The 17,914-nt window shown below is 37.0% G+C and overlaps 4 protein-coding genes and 1 non-coding gene across 7 annotated transcripts; 4 read left to right on the top strand and 1 right to left on the bottom strand.

Moving 5' to 3' along the window:
• Positions 2,468-6,853, top strand: LOC104717438 (membrane protein of ER body-like protein). Of its 2 annotated transcripts, XM_010434995.2 has the most exons (10): positions 2,468-2,979; positions 3,271-3,339; positions 3,535-4,053; positions 4,168-4,311; positions 4,538-4,660; positions 4,897-4,956; positions 5,156-5,488; positions 5,669-5,902; positions 6,010-6,071; positions 6,160-6,853. In XM_010434995.2, the coding sequence occupies exons 1-10, from the start codon at positions 2,592-2,594 to the stop codon at positions 6,646-6,648; spliced, it is 2,421 nt and encodes an 806-aa protein (XP_010433297.1). In that variant the 5' UTR covers positions 2,468-2,591; the 3' UTR covers positions 6,649-6,853. The 2 variants fall into 2 exon arrangements, with proteins under 2 accessions (XP_010433297.1, XP_010433298.1); XM_010434996.2 differs by lacking the exon at positions 3,271-3,339 and having other exon boundaries at positions 2,469-2,979.
• On the bottom strand, positions 6,909-6,980 carry TRNAQ-CUG. The gene has a single exon. It is a non-coding gene; the product is annotated as a tRNA-Gln (tRNA).
• Positions 7,287-9,231, top strand: LOC109124569 (E3 ubiquitin-protein ligase SINAT4-like). The gene is made up of 3 exons (XM_010434994.2): positions 7,287-7,939; positions 8,241-8,627; positions 8,728-9,231. Exons 1-3 carry the CDS (start codon positions 7,715-7,717, stop codon positions 9,091-9,093), a joined length of 978 nt encoding a protein of 325 aa, XP_010433296.1. The 5' UTR covers positions 7,287-7,714; the 3' UTR covers positions 9,094-9,231.
• Positions 10,130-11,643, top strand: LOC104717435 (protein BOBBER 2-like). The gene is made up of 3 exons (XM_010434993.2): positions 10,130-10,591; positions 10,897-11,285; positions 11,385-11,643. The coding sequence occupies exons 1-3, from the start codon at positions 10,210-10,212 to the stop codon at positions 11,505-11,507; spliced, it is 894 nt and encodes a 297-aa protein (XP_010433295.1). The 5' UTR covers positions 10,130-10,209; the 3' UTR covers positions 11,508-11,643.
• LOC104717434 (zinc finger protein HD1) lies at positions 14,413-16,828 on the top strand. 2 transcript variants are annotated; one of them, XM_010434992.2, is made up of 5 exons: positions 14,413-14,524; positions 14,618-14,780; positions 15,610-16,065; positions 16,303-16,410; positions 16,517-16,828. In XM_010434992.2, exons 2-5 carry the CDS (start codon positions 14,676-14,678, stop codon positions 16,595-16,597), a joined length of 750 nt encoding a protein of 249 aa, XP_010433294.1. In that variant the 5' UTR covers positions 14,413-14,524; positions 14,618-14,675; the 3' UTR covers positions 16,598-16,828. The 2 variants fall into 2 exon arrangements, with proteins under 2 accessions (XP_010433294.1, XP_010433293.1); XM_010434991.2 differs by having other exon boundaries at positions 16,270-16,410; positions 16,517-16,819.

Below are 17,914 nucleotides of genomic sequence, written 5' to 3'. Positions count from 1 at the left end.
AGTATTCTCCTTGTACAAGTTTCAGGCTAGCCGCTTTCAACTTCTCCATTCCTAGTTTCGTCGTCTTCAATCAGGTGGGGGAGGGATTTGCGGATTCATAACACCTCATTTACACTTTTGTGCATCTGATAAGCGTTAGTTTGAAGTTAGATACTATTGATTGTTGATTGCTAGGTTGTTAGATTAGTAATATTTAAATGTTTTAATGCTTGTTGCATGGTTATATGGTTACGTGAGATGCATGTAGATTATTAGTGTTTTAAGTCGTAAGGGTTGCTCCATGGTAATATGAGGACGTGAGATGCATGTTGCTTGTTAATGTGTTACGTCATACTTTAGTCTTTGTGTTGAGAAAATTATTAAGAAAATAATTAAAAACGGGAATTGAGAATGTTGGACTGTAATGAACCGACGGGTTCATTATGGGTCATAAACCGCTGACGAGCAGTACGGGAAGAATCGAGCTACGGGCCGTGGTCTTCTAGGAATGAGGTTTGGGAGCCATATAAAGTGTTAATGGCCAAATCTATAATCAAAGTAAAATACTTAATATATTACGAAAAATAATTGTGGTGGTATGTCGTAATTTTTCACGCAAGTGAAAGCTATATGCTTGTTATCTGATTTTATGCTAGTGTTTGGAAGTTGCGTGAAAGTCTATTTGTGAGGTTATGTTTCGGTGGGCAGTGTTGACCACCTCACTGAGTAATTAATTACTCACTCCCTAATCTTTTCTCTTCAGGTCACGGTGAGAATCTCGAGTAGTTGCACAAGTCGTCTTGCTTTGTGGTGTGTTTTTGGGAACGTTGGGTTTATTATTTTTACCGGTTATTCTCTATCTTTCTTTTACGTTCGGATTTCTTTTTATTTATGACATTCTTTTATTTTCTTTTAACAAGACTATTGAAATATTGCATTAAGGTTTTTATTTTAATTAAGGAAGGATTTTCTGGAAATATGAGTAACTTAGTATTTTTATTATATGGATGTGTTTAAAAATAACCTTTTAGTAAGAAAACTAGTGTAGTCCCAAAGGGTTTGGGAGCGGATCGTGACAAAAATGCTCTAAGTGTATCAAACTACTAATTAAGTTCTATAAACGTACTAAAACACCGATAAACCCTAAAATTTAACCAACATTTCTTACACGATTCCAATATACATAAAACCCCATGTCATAAAACACACATATATTAATTAGTTTAATTAAAGGGATTGAGTAGGTTCTTTCTAGTTAAGTCTGAATACCACATATGCATGTGCTGTCATTCTATCAACCACGTTTATAACGTATTTTGGGGTTATTTGTTTTATTTTCTTAGGTGCAGTGGTATTATTGATGATAGTAGTTAAGACTTTAGGAATCGGGAGATTTGGTCATACATAATATCTTCATCATTTTTTTCTGATAACTTTTTTATTTATTTTGCGTCGCTGTTTGTTATTACTTATTATAGTACTAATAACTTGGAAATTCGTACTTCTCCTTGCAATGTTTTTGGTCATCGTCGTCGTTCCGGTTCTCGTGATAAAACTTAAGAAAAAGAAGAAGAATATATATGGTATGAGTTTAATACTTAATAGAGAGAAGCCGTATATTTGACATTTTTGAATTAAAAATATCATACTATATCTTATATGTTAGAATGGTATCACGGTTATTAGAATAACAAAGATACGTACAGTACAGGTTGGTAAACAAAACATTATTGTGCTAATAATGCGTTGTTAATTCTAGTCTATGTCGAATAGTATCTGTTCGATCTTTTACTTTGTCTTGGTCAACTAAGATTTTGATGTAGCTAGCTCAGGCCTCAGAGTATTTAATACGCAGATATCAATCAAAGAGATAAGGATATAGTTGGGACGTGAGGTCGTCGTGATATGAATGCGGTATCATCACTCCCTCTCTCTCTCTCTCACGTACTGTCATCACATCCATGTGACAATAAATCCCTAAAATTAAGTTGATAAATATCTTCAACTAATTTGTTGTTGTACTTTACTGTTCGAACTTCGAAGGATATATAAAAAACATTATCTACAGATATACTAATAGTCTAATACTATTAGTATAATACTTCGCAATCCCCACAAATGTAAAATCAGAAACACTAACAAACATTTAACCATAGTTTGCACTGAAACAGTTTTTTTCGAATAAATTTTACATTTTATTAAAAAAAACTAATATTATAATGTATAATCAGTAAATACAGAAAACATTATGTTAAAATTAACAAAACCAAAATGAGGTAAAAAAAAAAAAATAACAAAACCAAAATCAGTAAATACAGAATCAATATTACAGTACTCTTGAGTCTATTGACCAAGAAAGGAAGAAGTAAAAAACACGTGAAAAGTCTTTTGCTTAATGAAGAACCAGTACAGATCAAACGACCAAGTAAACTAAAGAAACAAACACATCATTAATTTATTACGACTAGTTTATTATATAAGCAGAGAAATTAACAAATCCCGTTTGTATTGAAGAGAAGAGACAGAGACGACCCTATCAAGAAGAGACAGATCTCTCTCTCTCCCTCTCTCTTTCTCCTTCTTTTGGCCATTCATTTGTCTTCCTCTTTCTGATGGGATCCGCCGCCGAAGTCACGGTGCCCACCACCGGGACAGAGAAGCACAATCCCGTACAAGTGGAAGCAGAGGAAGTAGAAGAAGAAGAAGAACAAATTGTTGTTGGTTTGGAAAGGAAGACATTTCGTCATGGAAAGGGACTTGATACTAGTGTTGACAGTAGTACTTTCACCACCAACACCAGCACCAGCTCCTCCTCCTCCTCCTCTTCCTCTAGCTTTTCCGGTGATGTTACTACTCAGGAGACTCCAGATTTTCGCAGCAACGGCGACGGTGACCATACCGGACTGGGAAATTTGGAGAAAGAAACTGAGATTGGGTTTCAAGAGGAGCACAACAACAATAACGGGAACAATTGCATCGTCTTCTTTGACGAAGAACATGGTTAGTACCTAATCTCCGACTAAGTCAACTTTTTTTTTGAGCTGAATCTGTTGTCTACTTGGTTGGATTAATTATGTGCTTTTGTTTCCTTATTAATTGCGAAATTTTTTGAAGAAATTATTCAAATTTTTAAAACATTGTTTGGAATTATTTGTGTATTTTTTAGTATAGTAGTAATCCTGCAATTTGGGGGTTTTAAGTCTGAATTTAGTGTAGGTTAGAGATCTTCTGATACGTTGCTTGTGGTGGTGAAGTAAGTAGTCATTTGTTTTGTTGTTTGTATATATATAGGAATTTGGAAATGTCGTCACTGCGATTGGACCTACAAAGAGGGATCTTTGTTGTGTTTTGACACCGAAGGTCAGTCCAGTGTTTAGTTAGGCTTTCTTGGACCAACTATTCATGACATCTCTTTAAAGATTTAGATGTCTCTTCTGTCTGTTTTAAACATTAATTAAGTTCAGATTTGAGTGTTGTTGTTTGGTTTGGAGATGTATCTCTTCATATGTACAGTTGAGTTTTCTTGTTAATTCTTGTTTGATGTTCTTTCGTTAGGTTCTGAGTCAGCTGCTGGTGCAGAAACTGATGCTCTTGAGTCCCAAACTGCTGACCACTTGAATGGGGAGAAGAAGCTGTTAGGATCTGACAACGGTTCAGCTTCTGAGGATAACAAGAGATCTCGTGAAATCGAAGAAGTAGTACAAGATGGTGATCTCTCTAAAGACCGTGATGCTGCTGATCAACCCGCTGGTAATGTGATAGAGGAGGAGCTGGACATCGAAGATGTTGAAGATTATGATGTGGAGAATGTGCTGGATAAGCAAGAGACGCATGATTTGTACTGTCCAAACTGCGACTCTTGCATCACCAAAAGGGTTGTCCTCAAAAGAAGAAAACGGAAGATGCGTCAGGAGCTGGGAGATCGAAAACGCGTCAGAGGGCCTCATTCCAATGACCCTATTCTTCTTCATTCCGAAGACAATTTGCCATCTCTGGATGGTGGTGAAAACCTCCCTGCACATGAATCATTTATTTTCAAGTGCTTGTCATGTTTCACCATATTTAGCTCCACAGGTAGACTAGACTAGTGTACCGTAACAGTTTCTTTGATACTTGAAAAGTGAACTTCAGATCCCATCCCTTTTTGTATTCACAGTATGCTTTCCTTTTGTGGGGAAAAAATTGCAGGGGTGGCTTCAAAGCCGATTCCTCCCCATGAAGGTGTCGAAGGGTTAGCGACTCAGCCAAAACCTCAAGAGAAAGTAACAGGCGATTCCAATTGGTTCAGTTCAATTTTTGGCTTTAACAAAAAAGGATCAGCTGTTCAGCAAGGTATTGTTTGGTTCCTTTGTCAGTGTCATCCATCGATTCAAGTGTATGACATTCCATTATGTTCGTACTTCAAAACAGTGGTTCCAGTCTGCTAAACTTCAGTGGCTAATTTGGTGTCTAGCAGAATTAAAATTGCAATGTCTTTCCTTTTGTATTCACTATGGTGCTGAAGGTGGTTTGTATCATTTTAGCATTAGAGTTGAATGTAATTCTTTTGTGTTGTCAGGTGGGGCATTCCCTAGCGTCCCAGATGCTAATCGGCCGCGTGGTAACCAGACAGGCTCTACTGCAAATAACCCTTCAAAAGCCCCAGCTCTTGTTCAGGGTGATGCAGCCACATCGATTCAAGGTAGGAACATTCTCTTATTATGACAATTAATGAAACAAAAATGGTAGTTTATCATCAGTAGATCCGGATATGAAGGAGAAAAGAAGGTGAAGTCTCTATTAAATTCTAGGAAATATCGTCATCATAATAAGTAGGTATATGAATCATTTAAATGTCACTTAAAATGGAGATAAGAATATTCATCTACAATTTTACCCTTGGTTCTGAAGCATTCTTTCGAAAACAACTTTGTGCAGGTGTGTCAGGGATCAATGCTTCTCAAGATATAAATCCTGTTGACACCCATACAGTTCAAGGTACATATATGCAACGTCACTCTTTTAGAAAGTGGAACCCATGTTCGTGTCTTGTAGTTTGAGATTTTAACGGAGGGCGTTGAGAAGCAACTTTTAATAAATATAAAACGTGATGGCCATCCTTCTTCTCTTATTTAGCTTTTGCGTTACTCGTTTGACTTGTAAAAACTACAGCATTATTTTCTTAATATGATGGCAGTTGGAAACTCACACGATACAAGCAAAGTTGTCAACAATGGAGCAACTGTTGGAGACGGGCAGAAGTTTCTGGTTCCTTTGGCGGAGGAGCAAACACAGAAAATGATTGACAATGATGGTTCTAGTCCTGCAGACGGGAACCACACATCAGAGAAAGGACGTCTCTCCCCGATTCAACCATCTCATGGCATGAGTATACTAAACACAGTGACTAATGGACCAGACGGATTTAGAGTAGAAACCACATTTCATGAAGAAGGTGCCCCTCATCTGTTTGAAGGAAAAGACACTTCTGACACAAGAAAACCAGATATTAGTCCGACCAAAGTAACAGGTAATTATAATTCTCTTCTCTTTACAATGCCGTGAGGAAAATCATATTCATAACTTCAATACCAAATACATAAAATAAAACCGGTTTCTGTCTCTCCTTTGTTTGAAGATTAAAATCTTAATGTATGGTATTGTGTAGTCATTCTCATTCATACCTTGCTAACTTTCTGCGTCTGCTTAGGTGTAATGGACACGGGTGACAGAGGAGTTAGTGCCCGTCCAGCAAATCCTGAAATTGATGTTACACCAGGGAATGTACTGGAAGAAGGGTCTCTAAGGGAACCGTTAATGAGACGAGGAGTTGTTGGAGGACTTAAAGTGGAAATCTTGAAAAGCATTGTATACGGAGGTCTAATAGAAGCCATCACGAGCCTTGGTGTTATATCATCTGCCGCTGGTTCTGGTGCATCAATGTGTAAGTACTGCTTAGCCTGAACTATCCGTTTCCATTTGTGAAACACAGAACACATTTTGTGCTGCCGGAACTAGATCCCAACATGTATATGTGTTGTTGTGCTGCAGTGAACATATTGGTCTTGGGGCTTGCAAACTTGTTTGGGGGCCTTATTCTCATCATTCATAATGTGAGTGATCAATAAAACCTTTCGTACACATGTATGAAATCGTGTTACCTGCAGTTTCAAGAAACTTACAGAGAAACTTGTATTGCAGCTCCAAGAGCTTAGAGAGGAGGAACCCATAAGAACAAACCAGACTAACGGTCGAGAAGAAGAGGAAGGTCGATATAAGCAACTCCTTGGACGAAGACAGAATTTCACACTTCACGCATCAGTGGCAATCTTAACATTCATAATCGTCGGAATACTCCCACCTTTAGTCTACTATTTCTCATTCAGCGAAAAACACAACAACGACTACAAAATCGTGTCAGTTTTCGGAGCATCTCTATTATGCATCGTCACGCTTGCCATAGCCAAAGCTCATGTGAAGTACCCTAGAGGCAGCTACCTGAAGAGCATTCTAGGGTACGCGACAATAGCTGTATCGGTGTCAGGGATATCTTACGAAGTTGGTAACTTCTTGGCGCAGTTGCTTGAGAAGTATGGATGGTCTGATGGATCGGAAACACATATGGGACAGATGATGCTTTCATCACTTATGGGAAGAAAAGCCGGCTTCGGATATTCATCAACCTACTGAAACTGAATGTTTTCTCTGGAGAATGATCCAAACCTCTCTTGCTTCTCTTTTTCACACTGCTTTTTGTGGACTGAACTAGACTTTGACGTTGACGCCAAATCTTTGTTTGTGTGAGTGTAGAAGTCGTTTCCACTTGGTAGGAATTAATAAATGACGACCTGTGGGGTTGTGGCCGTTTTTGTTAAGAAGTTGCATTTGATTTTTATTTTTTTTATTTTGCATTAAACTTGAATAAAAAAAAAAAAAAAAGACAAAATTGAAGGTTCTACCGAGAATTGAACTCGGGTTACTGGATTCAGAGTCCAATGTCCTAACCGCTAGACCATAGAACCATTTGATAGCGTTTCTTATAAAACTATTAATATAGGAAAGATACCATGTGGCGTTGCCGTAAAAGTAAGGTTCCGTTAGTGGAAAGGACATCATCGGTTACGTCCGCACTGAGTTTGAAGTTTAAACCAAGTTAGTAAATTACTCTAAATGGCTATAGCCTATTGGTTGGGTTAAATACAATTTTTTCCTTTTTGAAGAAAAAAGAAATAGGCAGATAGTGTGATTGCAACCGTCAGATTCAAATTCGAATTAAAGCGAACCTTACCATCTGAACGGCTCAGATTTGATCTCTCATCTTCTTCTCTTTCTCTCTCTATCTCTCTCTCAGTTTCAGAGATCAAAGAGGCCAACGAAAAAAACAAAATCATAGCTTTTGCAGAAACGGTGACGAGAGAGAGAGAGATAGAGAGAGAGAGTGAGAGAGAGAGAGAGATAGAGAGGGTTATTTGAGATTGCCCTTAAAAGATTCAGATTATTTCTTCTTTCCCTTTTTGTTCTCTCTTTCTCGTTTTGTTTTTCCAGATTTGTCTTACGAATCCATTCTCAAAGATACCCAAAAGTGGTAAGGAAGCAAAGTACTGTTCTTTCTCTTTTTTGATAAAATCGGCGGTGAAAGAAAGGAACTTTTTTTCATTTTCCGAGATTCTTGAAAATTGAGGAAGACGAAGAAGAAGAAGAGGAATAGACCTAATTAGGTTTCTAAAATTTAGGGCTTTTTTGATTTTGTGGGGTAATGGAGACAGAGAGTATGGAGTGCGTTTCTTCTAACGGGAATGAGATCCATCAGAATGGTAATGGTCACCAAAGTTACCAGTTTTCTTCGACCAAGACTCACGCCGCCGCTGCCGCCGTTGTTACCAATATTGTTGGCCCGACTGCTACTGCTCCGGCTACTAGCATCTATGAGCTTCTTGAGTGCCCTGTCTGTACCTATTCTATGTACCCTCCTATCCATCAGGTTAATTTACTTTTACTCTTTTTGGTTGTTTTTCTTTCTGAATCGGATTTTGATTGTTGCTTCACTATTGATTTCTCTTTTGAAGTGATGTTGCTCTCTTCTTGTGTCTTGTGTACCTTTGCTTTGGAGCTTATGAAACGATTTAGCTTTTTATGTGTTCTGTGCTTTGCTAATTTGAATACACTTGTGTATTAGCATTTTGGAATCCAGAGCATTAATGTTGCTTGTATCATATACTATGGAGCTAAATTGGAAGTTCTTGATCTAGAAGTATTTCTCTTTCTTGTTGTTGTTGTTGCAGTGCCATAATGGACACACGTTGTGCTCGACCTGTAAAGTGAGGGTGCATAACCGGTGTCCCACTTGTAGACAAGAACTTGGAGATATTAGATGTTTAGCTCTTGAGAAAGTTGCTGAGTCGCTTGAGCTGCCTTGCAAGTATTACAATCTTGGATGCCCTGAGATATTCCCTTACTACAGCAAGCTAAAGCATGAGTCTCTCTGTAACTTCAGACCTTACAGTTGTCCTTATGCTGGTTCAGAGTGTGGTATCGTTGGGGATATCCCTTTTCTTGTTGCCCATCTCAGGGATGATCACAAAGTTGACATGCACGCTGGTTCCACTTTTAACCATCGCTACGTCAAATCCAATCCGCGGGAAGTGGAGAACGCCACTTGGATGTTAACTGTGAGCACATCCTTCTTTGTCTACGAAAACATGGCTCTCTTTAGTGTTTATGGCATCAAAACTGACAAGTTTTGCTTTTTGTTTCTTTATCTGGGCTCAGGTATTCCATTGCTTTGGGCAATACTTCTGCCTCCATTTTGAAGCGTTCCAGCTCGGGATGGGTCCGGTATACATGGCGTTCTTGAGATTCATGGGGGACGAGGAAGATGCACGGAGCTACAGCTACAGCTTAGAAGTGGGAGGCAGTGGGAGGAAGCTGACATGGGAAGGAACCCCAAGAAGCATCAGAGACAGCCACAGGAAAGTAAGAGACAGCAACGATGGTCTCATCATCCAAAGGAACATGGCTCTCTTCTTCTCAGGCGGAGACAGGAAAGAGCTTAAACTTAGAGTTACTGGTAAAATCTGGAAAGAACAGCACAGTCCAGATTCTGGCATTTGCATGCCAAACCTATCTTCTTCCTGATCATTCATTCTTCTTTTCTTTGTCTTTTTTTTTTCTCTCTCTTTGAGAAGGAATGTTGTATGATGATTGGTTTGCACTCAGTCTTCTTTGTTTGTATCTATAACAGTTCATGAATGAATGTTTGATCTTATAGCCTTATTTTCAAATGCTCAACTTCTTAAACTCACTACATACATGGAGATTGAAGATATGATCAAGCAAAAATAAAACGATTATGAGGAATATACATTACACATTTACACGTGTGTAAGAAGAACTAAAGAACCTTAGAAATTTTCCAAACGCAAGTAAAAAGAGTATTTGCAAAGTGGAGGTGCGGGGAATCGAACCTATGAGCGCTCTACCATATGAACCATGCGAAGCGAGCGCTCTACCATATGAGCTACACCCCCTGACTGATGTTTGTCAGTCTGTTAACATTCAAATTTCCTAAGTTTTTGTGACACTGATTAATAACAACATACATGATCCAAATGTATAATATATTGAGACACGTACGAGACCAAATATGGGATTTAGTCAAAAAAAAATTACAAGTTGCCAATCAAGGTATCATTAAGAGGATTGTTGATGTATGCATTTTTCTTAAAATCTATCAATTTTTAAAGTGTTCAAATATTAAATTGAAATTCACATTGCTATCAAATTAATAATTATTAAAGATAAAGGTAAATTAATAGCTATTCAAATCATATAAAGTTTTTAAAGATTTCCAATCATGTTAAGATTATTTCTTAACAAGATTTCAACAAATCTTTTAAGAAGATATTTTAAAGCAAATCCTAAGCTTTTTCTTTTTTTCTACAAACAAACAAATCTTGAGCTTTTAATTGTTTTAGTCTATTGTTAGAGAATTGCTATTATACAAATAGATTATTAACTTAAATGATAAATAGGAAAATTAGTAATTTGAGGAAAAGGAAAATTAGAATTCGAGAGGGAATTGAAGAGACTGTATCTTCTAGAACTTTCCATTTAACCCTATTTTGCTTTTCTCTATAAATACATTCATAAGCTCTTCTCCCATTGACGACACAAGAATCTCAATTCTACTGCTCTTGATTTTCAATTTCTACTACTTACAGCAAAACCCTATTAGCTTAAGAAATCAACCCAATGGCGATTATCTCTGAGATGGAGGAGGCGAGACTCTCGATGGTGCCGTTTAGTGCAAGCTTTGATCCTTCAAACCCATTAGGGTTTTTGGAGAAAGCTCTCGACTTTATTGGGAAAGAGAGCAACTTTCTCAAGAAAGACACGGCTGAGAAGGAGATCTCTGCTGCTGTCAGGGCCGCGAAGGATAGGCTGAGGGAAACGGAGAAGAAGAAGCTGGAGAAGGTGACTGTGAAGCCCATGGAGGTTGAGAAGCCAAAGAAGGAGAGCTTGAAGCCAACGGAACCCATGGAGGTCGAGAAGCCCAAGAAGGAAAGCTTGGCTCTTTCGGAGCCAATGGAGGTTGAGAAACCGAAGGAGGAGAAAAAAGAATCGGCTACCATTGGTAAGTCCTTCGAGTTCTGCTTTCTTGAATGTGATAAGTTTGGTTTAGGGTTATGATTGGAATTAAGTATTGTTTCCTCAGCTGCCTTGGATTAACCTTTGGTTCTGTTTTTTTTTTTTGTTTGGTTGAATTAGGATAGTTGAATGAATTAGTTTTGACTTGTCACTTAGTTTCAACTTTACAACCTGATTCGTTGATTGATCTTGTAGAGACTATGATCTTGGATAAAGTTTAGATTTTTACAACTTTAGTCTCTGTTATTGCAAAACTAACTTCATATGTGCCCCGTTTTGGTTTTGGTGCAGTTCCTAACAAAGGCAATGGGCTTGATTTTGAGAAATACTCATGGGCACAGAATCTCCAAGAGGTCACGATTAACGTTCCGGTGCCAGCAGGCACTAAGTCACGGTCTGTGACCTGTGAAATCAAGAAGAACCGTATCAAAATTGGTCTCAAAGGGCAAGAACCAATCATTGATGGAGAATTCTTCCATCCTGTCAAGCCTGATGACTGCTTCTGGAACATCGAGGATCAAAAGATGATAGCGGTGCTCTTGACAAAGCAAGACCAGATGGAGTGGTGGAAGTATTGTGTCAAAGGTGAACCTGAGATTGACACTCAGAAAGTTGAACCAGAGAGCAGCAAATTGGGTGATCTAGACCCTGAAACTCGTGCAACCGTTGAGAAGATGATGGTAAGCTAATCCGTTTCTTTTTCTTCTTGACCAGTTCTTTTTGTTAGATTTTAATATTGCAAGATTGACTCAGAGATTCTCTTTTTTTTGTTGTAACAGTTTGATCAAAGGCAGAAGCAGATGGGACTCCCAACGAGTGATGAGATGGAGAAGCAAGATATGCTCAAGAAGTTCATGGCTCAGAATCCTGGGATGGACTTCTCTAATGCAAAGTTTAACTGATCGTCATTCAACTCTTCTTTTCTTAAGCCAGCTTTGTATTCTAACCTATATCTCGTTATGGCTTCAAGATGAAATCTCCCCCTTTTGCTTATTTCAAGACAGTTGTTGATTCGTTAAATATACATTCTTGAGACTTGATCTGGTTTTTGCTTAATGTCATGATGTTTTCATTTTAAGTTAACAACTTAAATCTAGAATTCTTCTCTCTGGAGAAAAGTGAGCGCATGGTTTTGCTCTCCTTTTTCACTCATATAGGCATATGCCGCATATCTAATAAATTGTTACATTAAACAAAATCATAATTTATAATTGGTTAAATGTACATGTCTAAGTGAAATCGACCATTATGCGCATTACTTCTATAGCTTCTGTGAGAGCAAAAAGTTGTTTTCACGAGTATAAGACGGTAGAATCTCCGGTGAGGTGTAGCTGGTGGGTGGAATATTCTTGTTGTGGTACGGACTTATTAGTTGTTTTTAGTGTGAGTTAGATTTGATGAACACTGGTCACACGTGGTCCTTGTCCCATAGACATATAATTCTCAATTATATAAAAGAGACAACACAGTAGACCCACATTTTCTTCTTTATGCATAATTATAATTTTTTTTATACCAGATTATAATCTAACTTTAGATCTTTGATGTGTTATTCTTTAGTTAGTTGTATCCATCGATCTACAATAAATATCCTTAAAAATTATTGCCGCAGTGGTAGTAATATCAAAAACGTGGTGGAGTGTAGGTTTTTAGCACTTTTATAAGCTTTTCTGAACAGTTTACTATATTAAACCATTGAAGTTACATTATACGGATGTTTTTTCTATTACCATCATTAATATTGTAAACTACTAAATTCAAGTATTTTCCTGAGTCCATCCATGAGATGATGAGAAGAGTGTTCGAGCTAAGCTTGGAAGCAACCCAATTTGTTTCGTGCGCGTGTACACATAGTAGTAGGACACCCTCGCTGATTGGCGCCGCCATGCGCATTGGCAAATTAAAGAACAAGATATCCAATCAAAGGAGGTATCACAAAAGCCAAAAAGGTTCCATAATCTATAGTGATACTTTCAATGTACCATATATAGAGAGATAGCCAATTTGATAGGAAATGTCAATGTTGGAGAGAAAAAAAACAATGCATTCATGACCAAACATATTGGGGGCTCAGACTATAGAAAGCCACATACACAAAACAAAACAAAAACAAGTCCACTTGCATGCGCAACAATAACTATTGAGTTTTAAAATTAAAATAAAGAATGCAAACACAAACTTAGAAATAAACTATAGCCGAAATGAAATATTCGGTACCTTAAATCAAAGGGATGTCCATTTTATTTTTCTTTGTGTGTGAGAAAATATAATGGTCATCAAATTTGGACCACCCATGGATTTACGTCAATTCTCATTTCCAAATTCATGTAACAACACTAAACAATTGTTGGTCCCCAATTTTTGTGTTAATATTTCACGTGTTACAAAGTAGTAAACTATATGAGTGAATCCAAAACAAAAATGTTGAGACGAGAACATGAACTCATATATATGATCTCATAAACACAAACCAATCATAGATAAAATCGAATCAAACAAGAACATAAGAAAACATAATTTGATAAATTGAAGAGTAAACCATCAGAAATAAACAAGATGAATGTGCACAAAAGAATTTTACGGGAGTTTTGATCTAAAATGAGTTTACGTCTTCGCCATCTCGTCCTCTATAAATCTATCAACGTTTCAGAGAGAATCCATCGTCCTCACACTTATAACGACGATGCACACATTCATACATACCTTAACCAGTTGACCGAACTTAAACCCATGGTCCAACTTTGTTCACCATTGTGAGACACTGATGAGACTAAACCGACAAGCTTGAATGTATACTTCATAAGAAATATATTGAACAAGGTTAAGCGTTTTTGAAAATTGTAAGGAGAAGAAAAGCATAAGAAAAAACGTGTTTTGAACGTTAAGTTATACTAGTTCACCAAAAACAAATTATACTTTTCGTACGGAACCCATTTCTGAAAATTTTCACATGTCAGTTTTGTCATATATATATATCCTCAAAACTCATATTTAATTCTTGAAAAAAAAAGGACATCACGGGACCTCACTTCTTGGTCATTAAGGCTTATAAAGCAGATCAGAGAATTGATTGATTATACGAATTTGGTAACAAAGTACAACCAGAATGTATTCTATGAACGAATTAATTGTTTCCATTATTTAAAGATTCATCATACATGTATCATCATCAGTCAGAGAGACTCAGAAGTTTATTAATCTCGAGATTTATTGGTGTGAAGAAAATATCATTATAGAGAGTCACGACCCAGACTAAAACATGTGTAGTTTGATGCTAGTACTTAATGCTAGTTTAATACTTGCTTAATGCTAGTACTACTATTTTGTGTAGTTCGAACTGATTATTTAACAAAAGCAAAACTGTTTTGTCATCTAATCCCAACAAATTTTGTTCTTATATACTGATTAACCACTGCTTGTTACAACAACTTTTACAACTTGAAAGGAACGTTACATATGAAACAACTGTTATATGATTCATGAACCCTTTTTATACTTAAGATGTGTCCTTTAAATATGAAATAACTGGTCATACATATTTTATATGTAGTTTCAATTTTCACTAAAGCTTTAGATTGGAGTTCAACAGACGGAGTTACCGATTCCAGATTTTAAAGATATAAAACAGAAAAGTTAAAAAGTTGTGCATAGCCTAAGAAATATCTATATTGAAATAGTTGGGGGTTACATTTTGTATATTCTTAATTGAATTTAATTTTTTTTTTTTTTTTTTGCCTCTTTCATGCTAAACATTTATTTCTACACCAAAATACTTTAAAGAAAGTAAAATCTATAAATGGGATTCAGTGCACCAATAATTTTACTTAACACATAAAAATTTCATTATCAGCCCTCTCAACATTACAATAGGGGCAGCCAAGAGGAGGAGGGGGCCAAAGTACAGAACTTTTCCCTCAGGGTATGCTCCAAATTCCCAACTTGGCCTCTCTTTTTCATTCTTTTGGGTTTTTGTGTTCACTCTCCTCTGCTTAATACTCATTTCTACTTACAGGTAACAAAAATCTTCTAATCATCAAAGAGCAAAGAGAGGAGTATAAAGAAACGAAGAAATGTATGCTGAAACTGGGTTAGCTTTCCGATTCATGCAGAGTTCTTCTCCTGAGATTCACCAGTTTGATGACCTCTTCAAACCCTACAAGCTCTCTGATGAAATGGTTTGTCTTTTTTTTTTTTTAATTTTGGTTTGATTTCACTTCCTGACTTTTTTGTCAGTGCATTTGATTTTGAAATTGAACTTCTGGTTTTTGGGTTTCTTGTCTCTGTTGTGCTTGATCTTTGGTGGAGTTAAGTTTAAGTTCCTCCCTTTCGTTGGTCAATGAAGAAAATTTGGAGTGTGATTTAGATGGAAAACACTGATTAGTGGGTAAAGTTTTGTTCTTTTAAGTTTTTGTGGTAACTTTGATGCGATCTTTTTGCTGAGCTCAAATCTGTTTTTTTGGCTTCTAAAAATTGAGTCTTTCTGGGCAGATGAAAAGACGGAATCTTCTTCTGCTGATGCTTTGATAGAACCAAGAAAAAAGTCAATACTTTATTTTAGGTTTTGAGGAAAAGTAATTTTAAAGAAGACCTTTTTTCATGGGGTTTGTGATAAGGGGGATCACACTTTTCTCTTTATACAAAGCTGGACTTTGAACTATATAAGCTTACCTTACACGATTGACAGCAAAATTTTGTGTGTTTTCGACCCATCAGATTCCGTGTTGTTTTGAGACTTTTGTTTTGTTTTTGTCTTTTACATGTTCTGATGTCGATATATTGCCTCAGTTTCTTACAATCAAACTCCTCTACGGCTGTAACGAAGAAGAAAGATTCCCTTTCCTCTTACCCTTTTTAAACGATTACAACCTTATAGAGATATGTGTGTGTTTGTGTATAAAATCAAAGAAAACTCACTGTTTTTTAGTCTAGTTTTGAGTTGTGATCTTGGTTTTGGTTCTCTCTTGTACTGTTTTGCTCATTCTTCCTATGATTGTTTTGAAGCAGAACAATCTTGTTGAGGCATGTGAGTTTGACTTCGGAGAAGAGAGTGACCTATTCAAAGCCCCTGAGCCGATCATTGAAGAACCAATGCTAGTTGTTGATCCTCTCTCTCAAGAGCTTGTTGAACTCAGTGATCTCGGGTCGTTGCAGAGTGACCAGCAGCTTATAGACAAGGCTTTCTACGAGTGTGAGCAGGACCTTCTGGTGAAATCAGCTATGGAGTCTCCATTGTCCGAGGTGTTAGACATCAAGAACATCTCTTTAATGGCAAAAATGGACAATGTTGTGAAGAGTAGTAGCGTAGTCGTCTCTGATGTCCAAATTCCGAAGAGCGTGAGCTCTGAGAACCTGAGCTCAATAGATGTGGCACATCAAGAGGATGCAGTGATTCAGAGCTTCCCTCATTTCCCTCCAGGTGATTATGGGATGAGAAGAGCCTATAGCGATAGCGATATTCAGGTTCGAACTGAAATTATTAACACTACTCTTTTATCTATACTAGTGTCTGCAAGAATTTGGGCTGTGCTCTTTCTTATTGAATCATCGATATTTTGGAGAAAGTTGTGACCTTTTGCTGACCCGTATGAACATATAGAGATTATGATGGTGGCAAAAGATCTCTTGTATATGTTCATCACTTGTGGATGTTTTGCTTTATGACAGACACTTGGTACTAAAACTGTGGGTCCTGTTCAGTCTCAGTTGGATCGAATAATCATAAGTTGCACCTCTGAGGAGCGCCGTGAGAAGCTTTCTCGATACAGGAACAAGAAAAGCAGGCGAAATTTCGGGCGTAAAATCAAGGTAAAGGCCTGAAACAATGCTTTTATGGTTTAGGAAATATATAATACAATCTCGATTCTGTTTTGTTGGAAGCTGAGTTTTTGGGTTGTTTTTGGTATGGTGGCAGTATGCTTGCAGGAAGGCTCTTGCTGACAGTCAACCAAGAATCCGAGGAAGGTTTGCAAAAACAGAGGAGATGCAGAAATGAGGATTAGTTAGGTCCTAAAGCTGAGGGAGAAGAATAGTTTTATGCAGTGTTAAAAAAATATGAGCCCCACCCACCTCTCGTGTTTGTGTATATATATGGGTTTGCCTGAATAAGCCTAAGGATTAGGAAAACAAGTTGTAGTAAGTTTACTCATTTGATATGCTTAAATATGTTAGATCTTGTGAATTTCGCCGTCTCGTAATATATAAGCTGTTTGAAATTTCTCTCTAATGATAATTCTTAGTTTCCCAACAGTTAAACCTGAAGTAGCTTTTGACTTTTGATGAATGTACATCGGCATCACCGACATCTCTGAAATATCTATTTTGCCCATTTGTGTATGTGGTTGTCCAATGCATATAATAAAACCAAGTGACCAGGTTTAAAATATGCTTATTTATAATTATCAAAAGGCTAATAAAATTTTGATGTATATTAGAAGACGAAGCTGATGTTAATCGCATAGTTAAGATGATATTTTTGATCAATCAGAATCAGAAAGTGAAGTTTTTCAATATCATGCTTTGCAACCCTTCCTCCTTGAATAATTTATGAAACATTATATAATGCTTTGCCATGAAGATCCGTCCATTCTTGATTCTTGGCGAGTACACGTATTTGGAGCCAAGAATCAGCCCAAACCTTAAATTACCCCATTGAGAAAGAATCCAAACCTTAAATTACCCCATTGAGAAAGAATCCAAAACCTTGTTTAAATACCATATCACAGAACTTATGTTTACTGGTAAACATATCAAATCAACGAAGATGATTGGGGTCTTCTTTTTCACACACACAGAAGTTCTCGGTTTGTTCTAAACCGGAAAAAAAACAACAGAGATTATTACGTAAATACCCTTATAAGAGTTGTGAAAAAATTGGTGGGAAACTTTTCAATCTCTATTTTTTGTTTGGTTTCTTTTCCATTTTGTAGCTGTGTTTCTTCCATCAACCTCACTCACCGGTGCATAAACTAAGCAGGACAGAGAACAAATATTTTTACATCTATAAAGAAACATAAGAGTGTAAGTAAAAGGACCGTTTCATGGATTGACAGTTTTGGTAATATATCTTCGAATTTTTGTTGGTGTAGCAGTACATAATACACTGTCGTAGCCGTACTATGTAAGTTCCATTACAGCTCCCAAAGATCCTGGCACCTCACTAAAAAAAAAAAGAAAAACACATATAGGAATCTGATTTTGATACTATCTAAACACAATCAATAAGAAAAACACGATCTTTGAATTGGTTCCGAGAAGACAAAAAGAAACGAAGAAGAAGAAGACTGAAGAATGAAAAAAAAAGCGTGGGGGC

Source organism: Camelina sativa, chromosome 10 (genome assembly GCF_000633955.1).
Source record: "Camelina sativa cultivar DH55 chromosome 10, Cs, whole genome shotgun sequence".
In the NCBI taxonomy this organism is placed as follows: domain Eukaryota; kingdom Viridiplantae; phylum Streptophyta; class Magnoliopsida; order Brassicales; family Brassicaceae; genus Camelina; species Camelina sativa.
Note: the sequence above shows the minus strand (reverse complement) of the source record. Positions and strands in the feature narration are given on the sequence as shown.

What these genes read in the sequence shown, in the direction of transcription:
- LOC109124569 (XM_010434994.2), top strand. Translation starts at nt 7,715, where the DNA reads ATGGAGACAGAGAGTATGGAGTGCGTTTCTTCTAACGGGAATGAGATC. An exon ending in TGTACCCTCCTATCCATCAG is followed by an intron (nt 7,940 to 8,240) that starts GTTAATTTACTT and finishes TTGTTGTTGCAG; the next exon opens with TGCCATAATGGACACACGTT. An exon ending in ACGCCACTTGGATGTTAACT is followed by an intron (nt 8,628 to 8,727) that starts GTGAGCACATCC and finishes ATCTGGGCTCAG; the next exon opens with GTATTCCATTGCTTTGGGCA.
- LOC104717435 (XM_010434993.2), top strand. Translation starts at nt 10,210, where the DNA reads ATGGCGATTATCTCTGAGATGGAGGAGGCGAGACTCTCGATGGTGCCG. An exon ending in AAAAGAATCGGCTACCATTG is followed by an intron (nt 10,592 to 10,896) that starts GTAAGTCCTTCG and finishes GTTTTGGTGCAG; the next exon opens with TTCCTAACAAAGGCAATGGG. An exon ending in CAACCGTTGAGAAGATGATG is followed by an intron (nt 11,286 to 11,384) that starts GTAAGCTAATCC and finishes TTGTTGTAACAG; the next exon opens with TTTGATCAAAGGCAGAAGCA.
- LOC104717438 (XM_010434995.2), top strand. Translation starts at nt 2,592, where the DNA reads ATGGGATCCGCCGCCGAAGTCACGGTGCCCACCACCGGGACAGAGAAG. An exon ending in CACCATATTTAGCTCCACAG is followed by an intron (nt 4,054 to 4,167) that starts GTAGACTAGACT and finishes AAAAAATTGCAG; the next exon opens with GGGTGGCTTCAAAGCCGATT. An exon ending in TGCAGCCACATCGATTCAAG is followed by an intron (nt 4,661 to 4,896) that starts GTAGGAACATTC and finishes AACTTTGTGCAG; the next exon opens with GTGTGTCAGGGATCAATGCT.
- LOC104717434 (XM_010434991.2), top strand. Translation starts at nt 14,676, where the DNA reads ATGTATGCTGAAACTGGGTTAGCTTTCCGATTCATGCAGAGTTCTTCT. An exon ending in ATAGCGATAGCGATATTCAG is followed by an intron (nt 16,066 to 16,269) that starts GTTCGAACTGAA and finishes GCTTTATGACAG; the next exon opens with ACACTTGGTACTAAAACTGT. An exon ending in ATTTCGGGCGTAAAATCAAG is followed by an intron (nt 16,411 to 16,516) that starts GTAAAGGCCTGA and finishes GTATGGTGGCAG; the next exon opens with TATGCTTGCAGGAAGGCTCT.